Consider the following 17,799-nt stretch of genomic DNA (forward strand, 5'->3'; position numbering starts at 1 on the left):
AATAAGGTCCTATTTATGTGCCGTATGAATAAAGATAATTGTATTAAAACCATGACCACTCTTTAAGTCTAATCACTTGTGGCCCTGACAAAGTCCACTTTGCCCCTGTTGAGAACACTTTCTCACCCCTAACTAGCTGGGACAAACTGCAGCTCCACCCCAGTCTCAGTCAAGTTGACCAGTGGAAGATTCTTTTTCAATCCCCTTTCCTTATGGGGGTCTTTTTTAAATTAGGACTCGGTGATGATGTGAGTCACACAGCAACAGCTTAAAGAAGTTTATTGTATCTCAGCAGTTTTCATGCACATGTTTACAATGATGATCCACCAGGCTGCAGATCCTGTCTTCAGTCCAGATGTCAGCGCTTCCATCACGGTCACGGGGTTCAAACAGAACCAGGGGAGGTGATGGGTGAGCGTCCACGTACATATACAGTTTAAGGCCGTACTCAGGAGCAAATACAGTAACTACAAAACGCTTAGAGATGCTCTTTAAAGCTTCATGAAGCAGTGTGCTATCTTTAGAGCCCAGTAGGTGGCGCCCTTAAAACGATGTGAGGTTTCAATCGAACAATAGATTTTTAATAGACTGTAGAGCAGAGAGTGACATCCATGTAGGGCACACTCTGAGAAAAGGGACAGTGCTTCATGATGCTTTATTAACCCATCACTACAAAAACATGAAGGAGGCAGCTCAGCAGGGCCTCACACCTTCTACAGATCAGCTCCACTGCACAGAACCAAACCAGTATCTTTACGTGACCAGACGCCAGAGTGAAACTGAAGCTTCCAGTAAGCAAAGTGAACATTTCTAAATTCCACCGCTGAACTTGAACCACAAGACTTTCTTATTGCAGACAAGAACCACGAGTGAGAAGTTATTTGTGTGTGTGGTTGTTGTGTCTACTAATGAGCCGTGGTGGTGTCACACCTTTGGACTTAGGACCTCGGGCACGGACTGACGCGATCGTCTTGCATGGGCCAGCAGTGAATGAGGGGAGGTGTAAGGCCTCGTAAGGTGGTGAGGGGGCGCTGCAGAGCCTCACCTGAGAGGTATTTACAGTCCAGATTCAATAAAGTAACTCAGTCATGTGACCGGAAATGTGACACACATTCTCACTGCCTCACCTGGACAAAGACTCTCAGCAGGTGTGTGTATGTGCCTGTGTGTGTGTGTGTGTGTGTGTGTGAAGACGTGGAGCATACATGCTGGTCCTGGACCACAAAAGAAATAGTCCAGCGGCAGAAGCAGCAGAACGTCGGCTACAGCTGGACCTGCTGGTCCACTGGACTGATCCTGAAACTACACAAGAGGACAGCAGTGTTGGTGATGGTGACGTGATTCAGCGGTTGATGGTTACTGTAGGTGGAGGCTGGTTCTGGACGTGGACCTGAAACAAACATCAGAGTTCAAACCCCTCCGCAACCAAAGAAACAGACAAGCATGAATTTATATCTACTCACCTCTCACAGACTCACACGTCCACCTCGCTCGGGATCATCTGGGCTGCCTCGGCAGCAGCGTAGGCCCGGATCAGGAGGTTCTTGTTCAGGTCACCCACTCCACTTCCTGCCTGCAGCTTAGGGTACGAGGTTTCTTCTTGTCCATGGTCTAGGTCCATGAGCAGAGGGTAGCCCCCCTCAGTGACCGGAGAGAAGTCCTGCCCACTGGCCAGCTCGTCCCTGGACACAGGACTAATGGACACAGATGGACAACTTAAAGAGTCGATGACACAAACACATTTGTTTTTTATTTATTATATTTTATCTTTAGTTACTGACAATTCCATTTTGTGTCTGTTGGTTGCGTTGAAACCCTAAAGATGAAACTTTTATATAATAACACCATATCATGTTTTTTTTTGCAATTTTAACATGTGTGTTCTATACATATAACTCTATACATATGTTTTCATATGGTTTTAATAGAACCTTATACATATGTTTTTATACATTTTTAATGTAACTTTATAAATATGTGTTCATAATGTTTTAATATAACTTTATACATATGTTTTTATAATTTTTTTAATATAACTTTATACATATGTTTTTATAATGTTTTAATATAACTTTATACATATGTTTTTATACATTTTTAATGTAACTTTATACATATGTGTTCATAATGTTTTAATATAACTTTATATATATGTGTTCTTAATGTTTTAATATAACTTTATAAATATGTTTTTATAATGTTTTAATATACATTTATACATATGTGTTCATAATGTTTTAATATAACTTCATACATATGTGTTCATAATGTTTTAATATAACTTTATACATATGTGTTCATAATGATTTAATATAACTTTATACATATGTTTTTATAATATTTTAATATAACTTTATACATATGTTTTTATAATGTTTTAATAAAACCTTGTACATATGTTTTTATAATGTTTTAATATAACTTTATACATATGTGTTCATAATGTTTTATTATAACTTTATACATATGTTTTTATTATATTTTAATATAACTTTATACATATGTTTTTATTATATTTTAATATAACTTTATACATATGTTTTTATAATGTTTTAATAAAACCTTGTACATATGTTTTTATAATGTTTTAATATAACTTTATACATATGTGTTCATAATTATTTAATATAACTTTATACATATGTGTTCAGGTGGTATTTCTAAAGATGAACTAAGTAGCTTGTGGCTGTAAGAGTTATATATGTAAGAAAGTAATTAAGTAAGTAATTTTTATTTATATAGCGCTTTTCCAGACCAGGGTCACAAAGCGCTTAAACAATCATAACAATACTCAAAAAAAAGATATACTTTAAAGATCAAGATCATACTGAGAACAACACAGGAGTTCCAGAAAATGAAGGAAAAGCCTGAACAAATAGAAACGTCTTAAGATGTTTCTTAAAGGAGTCAGTAGATCCATCAAGCGCAAAGAGAGAGGAAGATCGTTCCAAAGCTTAGGAGCAACAGCCTGAAAATATTTCTCTCCTCTGGTCCTGAGCCGTGTGCGTGGAACTATAAGTAGATTCTGATCCACAGACCTCAGAGCCCAAGCTGGGGTGTAAGGCTGGATCAGATCAGTGATGTAAGGAGGAGCCTGACCATGAATAGATCTGAAAGTAAGAACCAGAATTTTAAAGTTGATCCTGAAAGAAACTGGATGCCAGTGAAGAGTTTTAAGGATCGGAGAAATGTGAGTTCTTCTACTTGAGCGGGTCAGAATTCTCGCTGCAGAGTTCTGAATCAACTGCAGGCGAGACAGCTCCTTCTTGTTAAGACATGAAAACAAACTGTTACAATAGTCCAGACGAGAAGAAACAAACGCATGGATTATAAGCTCCAGATCATGTTCCGACAACATTTTCCTAAGTTTAGAGATTTTTCTCAGTTGAAGGAAACAGTTTCTGGTCAGTTTTCTGCAGTTTTGAACAAGAGACATGTCTTTGTCAAATACAACACCAAGGTTTCTCAGGCTCAGTTTGACAGACTGACCTAAGTCACCCAAGTACTGACTCAACCCTGGAACCTTATCATCAGGAGCAATAACCAGAGTTTCAGTTTTGTCCACATTTAGCTGCAAAGTGTTTTCACTCAGTCATTGTTTGATTTCTAGCAACAATTGACTAAGCTGTTCAGCCTTTGTGGCTCAGTTGGATCAAAAGAGCAGTAGAGCTGGATGTCATCAGCAAAATGGAAGGAAATCTCTGAATGATTTAACCCAGGGGAATCAAGTACAGCAAAAACAATAAAGGAGCCAGAACAGAACCTTGAGGGACTCCACACAACAGATCTGCCGATTGAGACCTCATTTGATTGGCAGATACACTAAAACTGCGCCCAGAAAGGTAAGATGAGAACTATTCTAACACAGACCCAGACAGTCCCACTTCATCCCTCAGTCTTCTCAGCAGGATCTGGTGATCAACTGTGTCAAAGGCTGAGAACAGATCCAAGAGAACCAGAACAGTGAATTTACCCGAGTCAGCCGACATCATGATGTCACTGGACACTTTCAATAAAGCTGTCTCCGTAGAGTGATGTTTACGGAAGCCAGACTGAAACTTCTCATGGATGTCGCTCTGATCCAGGAACAAAGACAGCTGCTCAGACACCACCTTCTCCAAGATCTTGGACAAGAAAGGGAGCTTAGAAATAGGCCTGAAATTATTGAGGTCAGTTGGGTCTAAGCCTGTTTTTTTTAGCAGAGGCTCCACAATGGCATGTTAAAATGCATTGGGAAAAACCCCTGTGGAAAGGGAGAGGTTCACCATATTGGTAACCCAGGGGCCAATTACATCAAATACTTTGATAAAAAGCCTACAAGGAAGGACATCATCTGAGCAAGAGGAGTGTTTCATCTTGTTCACTAGTGCCGAAATATCACTCAAAGATACAGCAGTGAAGGAGGACCAAGAGGAGGAGAGGGGCTCAGAGACAGTAGGGGTTCCAAACAAAGGGGGAGAGATTTTCTCTTTGATCAATTTAATTTTGTCAATGAAAAATCTCAACAATGCATTGCTGTCAGCTTCACAGAAGACAGGCGTGATTTGAGGAGCAGGAGACACGAGAGAATGAATCGTGTCAAACAAAACTTTGGGGTTTTTCCTATTTGCTGCTACCAGTTTTCTATATGTGTTTATATGTGTGTATATCTAAATATCTCACCTCACATCCATGGACTGGACTCCGTCCGACAGCTCCTCCAGGCAGCTCTTGGTCTCCAGAGGTCCAAGCAGGATGACGGGAGCTTGAGCTGGAGAAGACTCATGCTCCTCCACTGCTGCCTCCATTGACGCCTCAGACGCTGCAGATGGCAGCGGTGAGACGGACGCACAACAGCAACACTCTCAGGAGGTGATGGAGAGTCTCACCTGCAGTGGGAGGATCCACCTCACTCTTCCTGGTTCTCTTCATTATCTCGTCTATTCTCTGAGGAACACACAAGTCAGTGTATCAGCACACACACACACAGACGCACACTAGCCGTGTGTCACCTTCTTGCGCAGCAGGCGCTCCTGCTCCTCCTGGAAGTGCTGCTGCTCTCTCTCCACCCTCTTCCTCTCCGTCTCCTTCTGACCCCTCAGAACAGCCTCTTCACGCTGAAAACACCCAACATGTCTTGTGTTTTTAATCATATCACAACACAACAAAAGTTGTGTAGTTTGGCGACAAACCTCTTTGTCCAGCTTCTCCTGCATGTCCTTCCATCTCTGCTCCTTTTGCCGTCGCTCCTCCTCCTCCTTGATCCTCCTCTGCTCCTCTCTCTTCACGCGATCCTCTTCTGTCTGCCGTGCCTCTCTCTCCTGCTGCTCCCGGGCCTCCTGCTGCCTCCTCTGCTCCTCCTCCGCCCTCAGCTTCTCCTCCTCCATCCGCTGTATCTCCTCCTGCTCCTTCTGGATCCGAGCGAGGCGACGTCTCTCCGCCAACAGCCGGGACGCCTCCTCAGCGTCTGTGGTTCCGCCCACGCTCCGGCCCGTGTTCATCCCCGGAGACTCTGAGCAGAGCAGGAGAGAAGGTGTACTGAACCCGCAGCGCCACCATGAGGCCAAGTCTGCACAAACTTTCAGCTGAAGACTTGTTCTTGGTCAAAATGACATATTTGCCATCATAAGTCGTAGGTGATGAGATCAAACGTGTTTAGTTAGGAGACTCAGAAGTGGTTCATCTTCGAGACGCAAACCAGCTTCTTCGTACCACTTGAGTCTGACTCTTGATGTGTTTTAGTCTGATTAGATATAAACTGGTCCAGAAAAGGGCCGAAATGGTGCAGGTTTTTGTTCCAACCAGTCAAGTACACATGAGTTAACGAATCCGGTGTCGGCTTAAACAAGCAACACCTGACTGACAATCAATTGATTACTGTATCCAGACGCCTGATTGGTTCAACTATATGTGCCTGAATGGTTGGATCCAAAACCTGCACCGTCTGGGCCGTTTTCTGGACCAGCTTGACACCTAAAGCATCAATTAGAAAATATTCAGCAATAAAACGGCTGACGCTGGGACACCCTGATGAGAGAGAACTGTTACGTTTCCATGACGACACCAACCTGTTGGGACCTGTCTGGACTCACCGGCATTCAGCTCTCGGCTAGTGGATTTGGGGATCTTCTTCTCTAGGGTGCCATGACTCCGGTCGTCAGGTGTGGTGGCCCGTTGTCGAGACGAGGGAGTGAACTGTCCAGGAGAGCAGGGCGACTGAGCCCGACTCCTGTTGTTCCGCACACTGGAACACAGAGTGTCACACTTCTGTAAGTGTGATTCCAGTGTGTGATGGCTGTGTGTGCTTATTTCGGTTGTGTATTTGAGTGTATTATAAAAGTATGTGTGTGTATTTGAGTGTATTATAAAAGTATGTGTGTGTATTAGTGTATATTAGTTTGTGTGTGTATTACTGTAGGCATGCATGTTTGTGTGTTTATTTAAGTGTGTTTGAACAATATGAGTTTGTATAAACGAAGGTGAGTTATACGAGTGTCAGTGTGAGTTTTTTTCTGTATATGCTTGAGTTTGTGAGCGAGTATGTGTTTGTATAAGTGTGTGTACAGTAGGAATGTGTGCGTAAATACATGTGAGTTAAACAAGTGTGTGTTTGTGAGTGTGCATATGTGTGGGCCTACACATTAGTCTGTTAGAAAGTTTTTGTTTGTATTAGTATGTGTATGTACAGTAGGAGTGTGTAAATGAGTGTGTAATTATGTGTATGTATGCATGTGTGTGTGAGTAAGTGTGTGTTTTCACAAGTATGTGTATGTACAGCATGAGTGTGTGTAAATGCATGTGAATGTGTATGTGTTATACAAGTATATGTGTGTGAGGGTGTATTAGTGTGTGTTTATCAAAATAATTGTGTATGTACAGTATGAGTGTGTGTAAATGCATGTGATTGTGTATGTGTTATACAAGTATGTGTGTGTGAGGGTGTATTAGTGTGTGTATCAGAATAAGTGTGTATGTACAGAGTGAGTGTGTGTAAATGCATGTGATTGTGTATGTGTTATACAAGTATATGTGTGTGAGGTTGCATTAGTGTGTGTATCAGAATAAGTATGTATGTACAGCCTGAGTGTGTGTAAATGCATGTGAATGTTATATGTGTTATACAAGTATATGTGTGTGAGGGTGTATTAGTGTGTGTGAATCAGAATAAGTGTGTATGTACAGAGTGTGTAAATGCATGTGAATGTTGTATGTGTTATACACGTATATGTGTGTGAGAGTGTATTAGTGTGTGTGAATCAGAATAAGTGTGTATGTACAGAGTGTGTAAATGCATGTGAATGTTGTATGTGTTATACAAGTATATGTGTGTGAGGGTGTATTAGTGTGTGTGAATCAGAATAAGTATGTATGTACAGCATGAGTGTGTGTAAATGCATGTGAATGTTGTATGTGTTATACAAGTATATGTGTGTGAGGGTGTATTAGTGTGTGTGAATCAGAATAAGTGTGTATGTACAGAGTGTGTAAATGCATGTGAATGTTGTATGTGTTATACACGTATATGTGTGTGAGAGTGTATTAGTGTGTGTGAATCAGAATAAGTGTGTATGTACAGAGTGTGTAAATGCATGTGAATGTTGTATGTGTTATACAAGTATATGTGTGTGAGGGTGTATTAGTGTGTGTGAATCAGAATAAGTATGTATGTACAGTATGAGTGTGTGTAAATGCAAGTGAATGTTGTATGTGTTATACAAGTATATGTGTGTGAGGGTGTATTAGTGTGTGTGAATCAGAATAAGTGTGTATGTACAGAGTGTGTAAATGCATGTGAATGTTGTATGTGTTATACAAGTATATGTGTGTGAGGGTGTATTAGTGTGTGTGAATCAGAATAAGTATGTATGTACAGTATGAGTGTGTGTAAATGCAAGTGAATGTTGTATGTGTTATACAAGTATATGTGTGTGAGGGTGTATTAGTGTGTGTGAATCAGAATAAGTGTGTATGTACAGAGTGTGTAAATGCATGTGAATGTTGTATGTGTTATACAAGTATATGTGTGTGAGGGTGTATTAGTGTGTGTGAATCAGAATAAGTATGTATGTACAGTATGAGTGTGTGTAAATGCAAGTGAATGTTGTATGTGTTATACAAGTATATGTGTGTGAGGGTGTATTAGTGTGTGTGAATCAGAATAAGTGTGTATGTACAGAGTGTGTAAATGCATGTGAATGTTGTATGTGTTATACACGTATATGTGTGTGAGAGTGTATTAGTGTGTGTGAATCAGAATAAGTGTGTATGTACAGAGTGTGTAAATGCATGTGAATGTTGTATGTGTTATACACGTATATGTGTGTGAGTGTATTAGTGTGTGTGAATCAGAATAAGTGTGTATGTACAGAGTGTGTAAATGCATGTGAATGTTGTATGTGTTATACACGTATATGTGTGTGAGGGTGTATTAGTGTGTGCGAATCAGAATAAGTATGTATGTACAGTATGAGTGTGTGTAAATGCATGTGAATGTTATATGTGTTATACAAGTATATGTGTGTGAGGGTGTATTAGTGTGTGTGAATCAGAATAAGTGTGTATGTACAGAGTGTGTAAATGCATGTGAATGTTATATGTGTTATACAAGTATATGTGTGTGAGGGTGTATTAGTGTGTGTGAATCAGAATAAGTGTGTATGTACAGAGTGTGTAAATGCATGTGAATGTTGTATGTGTTATACACGTATATGTGTGTGAGAGTGTATTAGTGTGTGTGAATCGGAATAAGTGTGTATGTACAGAGTGTGTAAATGCATGTGAATGTTGTATGTGTTATACAAGTATATGTGTGTGAGGGTGTATTAGTGTGTGTGAATCAGAATAAGTATGTATGTACAGTATGAGTGTGTGTAAATGCAAGTGAATGTTGTATGTGTTATACAAGTATATGTGTGTGAGGGTGTATTAGTGTGTGTGTATCAGAATAAGTGTGTGTGGTACCGTTTAGGAGTAGCAGGTCCTTTGCTGTTGGCTCTGAAAGACGAGCTCCGCGCTGGTGTGTTTGGAAACTCTCCCTGATAGAAATAGCTTATAAATGACGACCTTGAAGAACCATCGTTAAGTACAGCGTGTGTTCCTCACAGTGGGGGTCTTGACTTTGGACGGGTCCTCTGGGAAGCCTGCGATGCTCCTGCGGTTGGACGTGTTCCTCTTTGTTCTGTTGTTGTTGTTTGGAGAAGCTGCCCGGCGGGTCGACACTGATGGACACACAACATGCGGAACACAATTGATGATTTGATGAAATAGAGTTAAACCTTGTCACAGAAAAACAACTACTTGACTCAGAGCAACCTTCAAACAACATTTGACCGATGTAACTTGAATTTTATGACCTCCAGTTCTCTTTTATGCAACGGTCCCAAAATACATTTCATCATCTTCGGACCCCTGGAGCCGATGACACTGACCTACTGTATGTCGCCAGCAAGTAAGTGCTTGTTATTTCAACAGAGATAACACAAGAATAATGATGTATCATCTGAAGAAGCTGTAGGACAGATATCTCGGACTGTGCCAGAACTATTTCAGAACATGTCCGGGGCTGGAAGAGCGGAGCATCCAAGAGACACAGATCATTCATAAGACTAAAACCAAGTGTCAAGAAACCTTTAACAAGGTGCATACAGCTCCTCTGACCCTCATCACTACTGCATATGTAATACTGAAAACGCAGGAGAAAAGATCAAGGCTGGATGGATGCAAAGAATTTCAACACAAAAAACGGACTATTTGTTTAGATAAAGTATTATTTTGTTAACCTAAACAAAAGAACATGGTTGTCAGGACAGTCAGTTAAAGGCCTGTACGTTTTTACGTATTTTGTGTTCTGCATGGTTGAAATAATAATAACAACAACCATAATAATTATTATTTTTGTTATAAAAAATATTATAAAATAATAATAAATGGTAATCATTTCTTGGCAGTTTAAACTATTTATTAACACCTGCATTTTTAGAGAATAGAGCCAGTAGTTTCAGTCTGAAGAATCCTGCAAAACATTAATGGATCCACATGTTGATCAGTGAACACCAACATGGAACCCTCTGGTCCTGCCGCAGGTATCACACCATCCTTACGGCACATCTTTTGTGGGCGTCAAAATAATAACAGTTGGAAGAAGAAAAGGGGAAAGATTTTAGCACTTAAAACTTTAAAACCTGATTCAAGAATGAATTCCCTTCTCATACAGATGCTCGGAAGTTCCTCGGTGGTTCCTTTCTCTCCACTTTACATTGGTTAGAGTGATAACTGTGACCCTCTCAATATGAACTTTGTTGAGGTCAGGCCGGGGACAGTTACACGATCACCTTGATCACGGACAGAGAGTCAGAGTTAAAGTGGTCACACTGATCTTGTAGGTGGTACTTTAGTCAGTCGATCAGGTACTATCACTATTCCTCCACTAGCTTTGCTTGATAAAGTCAAACAACAGAGCAGAAGAAAAGGTCAAGTGGGTCTGACCTCTCTCAGGTGAGTGCAGCGCGGCGGAGGAGCTGGAGAGCTGCCTGTTGATTGGCTGATCTGAGGTGGGCGGAGGCAGGAAGTCACCGGCTAACAGAGGAGACAGACGGACACATGGTCAGAGCGAGAGCATCCACGTCAGGAACCACAGGCACAGAGGACTCATCGCCGCGAGCATGAGGACGATGAGGACACAGATGAAGACCTGAGAGGGATGAGCAACTGATGAATAACCCAACAACACATTTGTCAGCACAGTCACATGAAAGTTGTTTTTTATAGACACAAGTGACTGAGGAAACCTGGATCCATGGCAGAGGTAATAACCACCACAGACCCTGACGTGTGAACACAAACTGACTTGTACCAAGATAATTCAGAAGTGATGGAGGAAGTTTAACTTCTCATTATTCATATAATTATTCATTATATATATATATGTGTGTGTGTGTGTTTGTATTTGTGTGTGTCTGTGTGTGTGTCTTTGTGGTTATCTGGCAGCCTTTTTAGGCCATTCATTGATTTTGTGACAGTACATAGCAGGACAACAGGAAGTGAAGCCGCCATTTGTCGTGTGTGTTTTTGTGTGTAAATTATGACGCACACACTGAAATGATCGAATACATTGATCTTCCTCCCTCTTGACTAAAGTGTCTTTGTGTCACACTTGTATTGGGAACAGAACCATCCACTCTTCTGTGTACACAGTCCAGTGACAACTCAACACTGACAAATGTGACTCAAGTTTAGAATCAATGGACACACACTGAACACATCCTTAAACACAAACACTGATACACACATACACAAACACTGATACACAACATACACGAACACTGAGACACACTGGGGCTGCAGCAGCAAGCGGGTGCGATGTTGTGGCACACGGATGTGGACAAGTGGGTACCATTGTGTGAAGAAGGGACACTGGAAGCAGTGGGAGGCTCATTGGACCGGCAGGAGCCAATGGCACGGCAGGAGGGGGTCTTAGGGTCACCTGGGCAGCAGGTCAGGGAGGAGGAAGCCGAGAAAGCAGAAGCGTTACGCAATAGTTACACACACACATCACAGTCTCTCTCTCTCCGACAAACACAAACACCAGAACACACACACTGAGGTTGTTTTGCTCGACGACACCTTTCATCAGAATCAAAGTCAAGCCAATGTCTGCCTGTAGGCCAGAGAGAGACGCCATTTTCCTGCTGGACCGGCTACAGTCCAGCAGAGAGTGACACGATGATGATGTCAGCGAACCATCGATAGAACGACGAGGCGATGCTGATCTTGCCGCTGGGCTCTGTTGCGATGATGGTTCTGATCTCAGTGCAGCGACGGGATGGTCAATAATTGATGCTGTTACCATGCGCCACAGAATCCTGCCATGACACTCCAGCATAACAACACACACTGCAGACCCACACACACACACACACACCAGCTGAACGTGTGTGTGTAAACAAGTCTGGAGCCTCCAGACAAAAGCCACTCCTGCATTGCAGCTTCCACACCCTCCATCGCTCACCATCCTCCCCCAGCCATCACTCACATGACCTCCACAAGGTCCTTCATCATCATCGTCGTCGTCTTCTTACCCTCCACTCCGTCGGGCGGCCCTCCCCAGGTCCAGCGCTTGGGCCTGTTGTCCAGGTGGTCCCGGGTCGCCTCCCCGCCGCCGCCTCCTCCTCCTCTGCGGTCCACTCCCCCGGCTCTCCGGCGCACCAGGGCCTCCAGCCTCTCCTGCTCGTTGCGTTCATAGACGGGGAAGAAGAGAGATTCTCTGACGGAGCCGTCGCTGCGACGACGAAGCCCCGGCGAGGAGCTGACGCACGGCTGTGCCATCATGGTCGCTGCATCAGAGCGCCGCGCCCCTCTGAGTGTGAGGTGACCAGCTCGCTCGCATCCTGCCGCTCATGACGCTCTCTCTCTCCATCTGCTGCTCGCACCCGGTAACAACCCCTCCTGTCCCCCCCGCCCTCACCTACCATCCCCCACCTTCTCCATCTCCATCCCTCGCTCTCCATCCCTCTACCCCTCTTTCTCTCTCTCCCTCTCTCTCCTTCCCCTCTGTCTCTTCCTCCATGATGTAGTGGTTTAGTTTGTAAGTGAAGGGACGGAATCATCCGATCACAGCAGGTGAAGATAAAACAATGAAAAACAAACAACATCTGTGGGTTTTGTGTGTGTGTGTATATCAATGTGTGTGTGCGTTTGCATGTGCGTTAGAGTGTATTTGTGTGTGTTTAGTCCCTGTTCTGATCAAATTACACATTGAGAACATTTTTCCAGTAAATGCGACTTCGGCGGTGATGTCATTCCCCCCCCCCCCCCCCCCGGAGACGGAAGATCTTTTGGTCAATAAATAATGCATGAGTGGCGAAGGTGAGGGGGTTCAATAGTCATCACTCACACACACATCTGGGATCTTGTCCAGACAAAGCCGTATCTTTTTTCCTGACGTTTTAAGGACTGTGCTCTGCAAAGACCAGACTGACCTGAAGGTGCGGGTGACGTTGTGAAACTCTGACCGACATTGTTTGGGCTTTAAAGAATTCTCAGTGAACTGAGGTGTTTGTGTAGAGATGACAATGATGTTGTGAAGTCATGATGACAACAATGCATCAGATACTGTACAGGGGCCTCGTGTACTAGTAAGAGTGGCGAGCCTTTCTTACAATGAATTCCAGAAAATTTCGCACACACATGAATTCTCTAGATCAGACCTGGGCAAAGTGCGGCCTTGGGGGCCACATGCGGCCCTTTGACTGTATTTATGCGGCCCTTGTAATGTCAAACTATGATCATGTATAAATGGTTCTAATGCATTAAAAAGTGTATTTTGTATTTATTATTCATTTACAACACTTATTTACTTTTCCCCTCCTTTTTGTGTACACTTTTTTGAGTATATATTAATCCCTCAAAATATTTAAAGTTAGTTGAAGAAATATTTTGAAAGAAACTCATACAAGAATAAAATTGCATCCTATTTAGCATAATAAATGTCACGCTTGTCCTTTTTTTGGGGATTTTCTCGACGGCCCCTTACAACATTCACAGAATTTAATGTGGCCCTTTAAGAAATTTAATTGCCCACCCCTGCTCTAGATGTATGAGAGTCGACATCAAGCACATCTCAGTCAACATTGAACACATGGGCTTGTTTTAAAGATCTGACGATGACATTTAAGCAGAATCAAACTCTGAATCACTAACTTTTAACACTAACTAGTGATGATGCGTTAGGGTAGAATCTGGGGTTTTGTTTGTGGTCAGTCGATATCTCTGATCAAATGAGGAAAAAAAGCTGAAAATTGCACTTTAATGTTGACCTTCAGATACATTGTGGGAATTTGATATGCACATAATTTCGTTGAAAAAGACTGACATTGCTCAACTCCGTGTCCATCGATATCGTCCTTATCGTTTAAGCAAAACACTGTGCCGCTATATTGTGTATATTACACTGTTGTTTAAGGTTATATATATGTTTACATCTGCCAACAAGGCATCCTCCTGAAAACCAGTTGAACATAAGGCCACATGTATAGATGGAAATTGAGGCAACATTGAAACGAACAATCCAGATCAGCATCAGCCCCAGGATCTACTGGTCTTGCGTACAGACTCTTTAAGAACTCACTAGTCTTCTTAAAGTAACTCTAGTAAAGCTAGTGGAAGTGATAAACGCATCATACCTAAGACAGTGGAAAGGGCAGCAGGGATTTGAATTCCCAATGAGAAAAAACTATGTAACCATTCACCAATTGCTACAGATCAATTTATTGAATGTTAAAGGGAAGATTTTCTCCAGCATTGTGGGACCAACACTTACGGAAAAAACAAGTTTATTGACACGGCGGTTCAGAGTTAGAGATTTTGCAGGATGTGTTTAACATGCAAATCTCATCTTGCAATCAATTAAAAAAGGGCCAAAAGAGGAAGAGATAATTGATATCTGATAAACAAAGTCCCACATGGCATTTCAGAAACTATATACTATTATATTCAGGACCCCCAGTTCTGTACCCAGAATAGAAGAGCACTTGTAAACATCAAGAAAACCATTTAAGCTAACTAACGCGTGGCTTGGATTAAAGAGTGTGTGTGGAAAATGTGTCCCCACTGTCGCATTCGAAGGGATACAGGGAAAAATTGGTCTAAACTAGTGGAGGATTTGGTCTAGGACAGGGGTAGGCAACCTGGTCCAGAAAGAGCCGCAGTGGGTGCAGGTTTTTGTTCCAACTGATCAAGCATATACAGTTTAACTAAAGAGGTTTCAGCTGAACAAGCAACACCAGACTGACAATCAACTGATTACACTCCTAAGACACCTGATTGGTCAAAATGTGTCCTCTTGAATGGTTGGAACGAAAACCTGCACCCACTGCGGCTCTTTCTGGACCAGGTTGCCTACCCCTGGTCTAAGAGAAACAACACTTACTAGGCAGAAGGGTACTGAGTATGAGCTTCAGCACCTGGTGATAGACGAGGTGTACCAACAGACGTACAGCTCTGGTATAAAGAGGATGTGGTCCGTCCTCTATGTGCCACTGCAGCAAGACTCAAACAAACCCGGTGGGTTGCAAATCCAGTCTTAGCAGTGGCAGATACACCAGATGCTGAGGTGTTTGGCAGCAGCACTGGAAGAACCCGCAAGAATTTAGCCTTTTTAGCAGAAGCAGAAAGAGAGAGGCAGCACACAAGGCCACCAGTGAGACACCCAGGCCTGACAAGCCTGCAGTGGGCCAGCCTTAGGTGAGGGGCTTTTGGGATGAAAGGCCAAAACAAAGCAATGATGATGCGTCGTACTGGAGATTGAGAAACGCCAGAGACCACAGTCATTGAGACACTCCAAAAGTTCCACAGCTATAGGGGATGTTAACTATCTATTGCTAGAATGCATACTTAGGATTCTCTGTTGACCTTAACGCAATATTATTATTGTGTTACAATGATATTGATTTCATGTTAAATACTAAATAGCTAAATTGTATGTGATTATGGATGTTTAATGATATTCCTCTTATACACTAACCAGATGTTTGATGCTTCGATAATTATCAACGTGGCGACAAGAAAGGAAACACATTAAGCATAATGAGGATGTTATTGTATGAAATATATATTTTTGAACAGTGAGCTACAATGTGTCAGTGAGTGTATTCTTCAGCAGGCAACCTTCAGATCAGTCCGACCTCCTTCACAAGTCTTATTAGACCAATTATTGTTGTTAACATGCAACCTTAATCCATCACACACCAGCCTACAAAACTTCAAACCCAGAAACAGCGACTCATCAGTGTGACCTCTGACCTTCTCGGCCTCCTGCTGCTGCCGTCTCTTCTCCTCGGCCGCCAGCCTCCTCTGCTGCTCCTTCCTCTTCCGCTCTGCCATCTTCTTCTCTCGCTCCTCGCCGCTGCGCTCCAGCTGCTGCTGCGTGAGACGCTCTTTGTCTCGCAGGAGGTCCTCCAGCTCTGCAGCAGACACACGAGAAGACACACATTTGTGTCGGGATGTTTCTTCTTACGGGGACCCTCGCAGGTCCAGAGAAGACCGTTGAGTTTGTACCTGAAGGGCTCTTGGGGTTGGACGGCGTAGGATTAGGAGATTGGTTCTGATCGCTAAGATCCAGAGAAGGAGGCTGGACCAGAGCTGTGAGAGAAGGGGGGCCCAGATGTGAGTCACTGGCTAACCCCGGGTGATGAGACAAAAAGGGGTCACAGTAGTGACTTGTACAGGATTCTATTGACATGAGAAATAACAACACCACACACACGGGATGCTGCTGTGGACACACATATCTTTGAAGCCGCTTCACTTCCTCGCTCTGACGTGACAGTCGCTGCAACACTCTGATCAAAACAGCTAATTTTAGAAAACATCTGAGAGCTCCAAGAAACAACACCCATGTAAACCTGTGTGAGACAACAAGAACTAAGATCACATTCCTGAGCGCAGATTGATATATACTGCAGGTCCCATTTATTCCAGGAGGGAAATATCTAGACCTAGCCATGATGGAAAAAAATATTTTTTTTAGAAAGTGACATTTTTGCAGTATGACTGGTCACCAGACCTGGTCCAAGGATGAACAGAGACAGCTGTGGTGCAGGAAGAGGGTCTGATATGTAGAACTAAATAACATAGTGAATAAAACATAGATGCTCACGTGTCAGGTGGTGTCGACTCGAAGCTACTTCGTTCATGGTCCTTGTTGATGGATTCCAGGAGTGGTCCAGGTGCTGTGGAGAGGAGAGGCAGGTTCTACACAATGACTCGACGGAAAAGAAGAAGCGACGCAGACGCGCAAGGGAGGGTGGACTTCCAGTGCCTCCTCCACCACATCCTCCTCTGAGCAGCTCTGAAGCACAGCTGATGGCTGACCAACCGAACCCAGCCTGAGCGTCTGCTCCGCATTGAAACATGTGACGTCACCGCCAACATAGAACCTACATGCTCCTCAAGTCTCCTCGCACCAGGAACCGTCAATACGGGCGACGATGTTTTTTTTTGTTCAACAATACTATATACTGTCATATTTAATGTTGTCATGGTGACGGGTCATTTTTGTGATTCAAATAAAAATACCAACATTAATTATTTACCAGCGGTATTTCTGTTGATCGTTGATGTAGCAGCTGGATCTATAATCTGATAACACCCTGTAATACATAATTATTTTTAATAAATATATATATAGCATAATCGAAGGTCACGTTTCCTTAGTGTGTGGGCAACGTGACAATCGCAGGCGGTTATGTTACGTCACTGCTCGCACGAGTCGCTGATGAATATGGGCCAGCGAGTCCAAACACCAGCTGACGTCATAGAAGGGATGCTTGGATCAGACAGTGGAGTAGGGAAAGATCATCTGTGGTGTCCAGATCCCATTATTTTGCATTCTGAGCCAAGACTGACGAGAGCCCTGAGGGTGAGTGTCGGTCTACAGACCAGAGCTGAAGATAAAGCCAGTGGACTTCACAAGGTTGCCAGTCCACCTTCAAAAAGCAGGACTCTCAAAGGGGTTGGATTTAAGGTCTTTATTCAAACATCATTATACATTTGTATTCATTCAGTTACAGCAACAAGAGAGCAGTGGTTCCCGAACTGAGGAGCGAGAGCCTCAAGAGGACACAGGCGTTTCCAGGAACAGAGGTGAGAAGCTGATCTACTTCAGACGGGGAAGTTTGGGAACTGCTGGTCTGGTGTAAGACGAGGCAGCGAGAGAGTTTAAACAGAACCAAGCGTGACAAAACAAACACGGGGAAACCATAGAAAAATACATCTTCTCTTCTGGGCCCAGGATTGGGGAACATGGGCCGATGACACGAGGAC

The 17,799-nt window shown here is 43.0% G+C and overlaps 1 protein-coding gene across 2 annotated transcripts; it reads right to left on the reverse strand.

Annotated features, from left to right (window-relative positions):
• Positions 1-262: 262 nt before the first annotated feature.
• Positions 263-16,896, reverse strand: map7d2b (MAP7 domain containing 2b). 2 transcript variants are annotated; one of them, XM_087789351.1, is made up of 15 exons: positions 16,634-16,896; positions 16,033-16,116; positions 15,778-15,938; positions 12,057-12,201; positions 11,372-11,461; positions 10,465-10,554; positions 9,082-9,197; positions 8,941-9,014; positions 6,072-6,223; positions 5,172-5,491; positions 4,992-5,096; positions 4,869-4,926; positions 4,663-4,801; positions 1,464-1,694; positions 263-1,390 (listed from the first exon to the last, which is right to left on the reverse strand). In XM_087789351.1, exons 1-14 carry the CDS (start codon positions 16,887-16,889, stop codon positions 1,475-1,477), a joined length of 2,010 nt encoding a protein of 669 aa, XP_087645477.1. In that variant the 5' UTR covers positions 16,890-16,896; the 3' UTR covers positions 263-1,390; positions 1,464-1,474. The 2 variants fall into 2 exon arrangements, with proteins under 2 accessions (XP_087645477.1, XP_087645478.1); XM_087789352.1 differs by lacking the exon at positions 11,372-11,461 and having other exon boundaries at positions 16,634-16,894.
• Between the last annotated feature and the right edge of the window lie 903 nt (positions 16,897-17,799).

The sequence above is a fragment of the Callionymus lyra genome, chromosome 4 (genome assembly GCF_982586985.1).
Source record: "Callionymus lyra chromosome 4, fCalLyr1.hap1.1, whole genome shotgun sequence".
Lineage (NCBI taxonomy): Eukaryota > Metazoa > Chordata > Actinopteri > Syngnathiformes > Callionymidae > Callionymus > Callionymus lyra.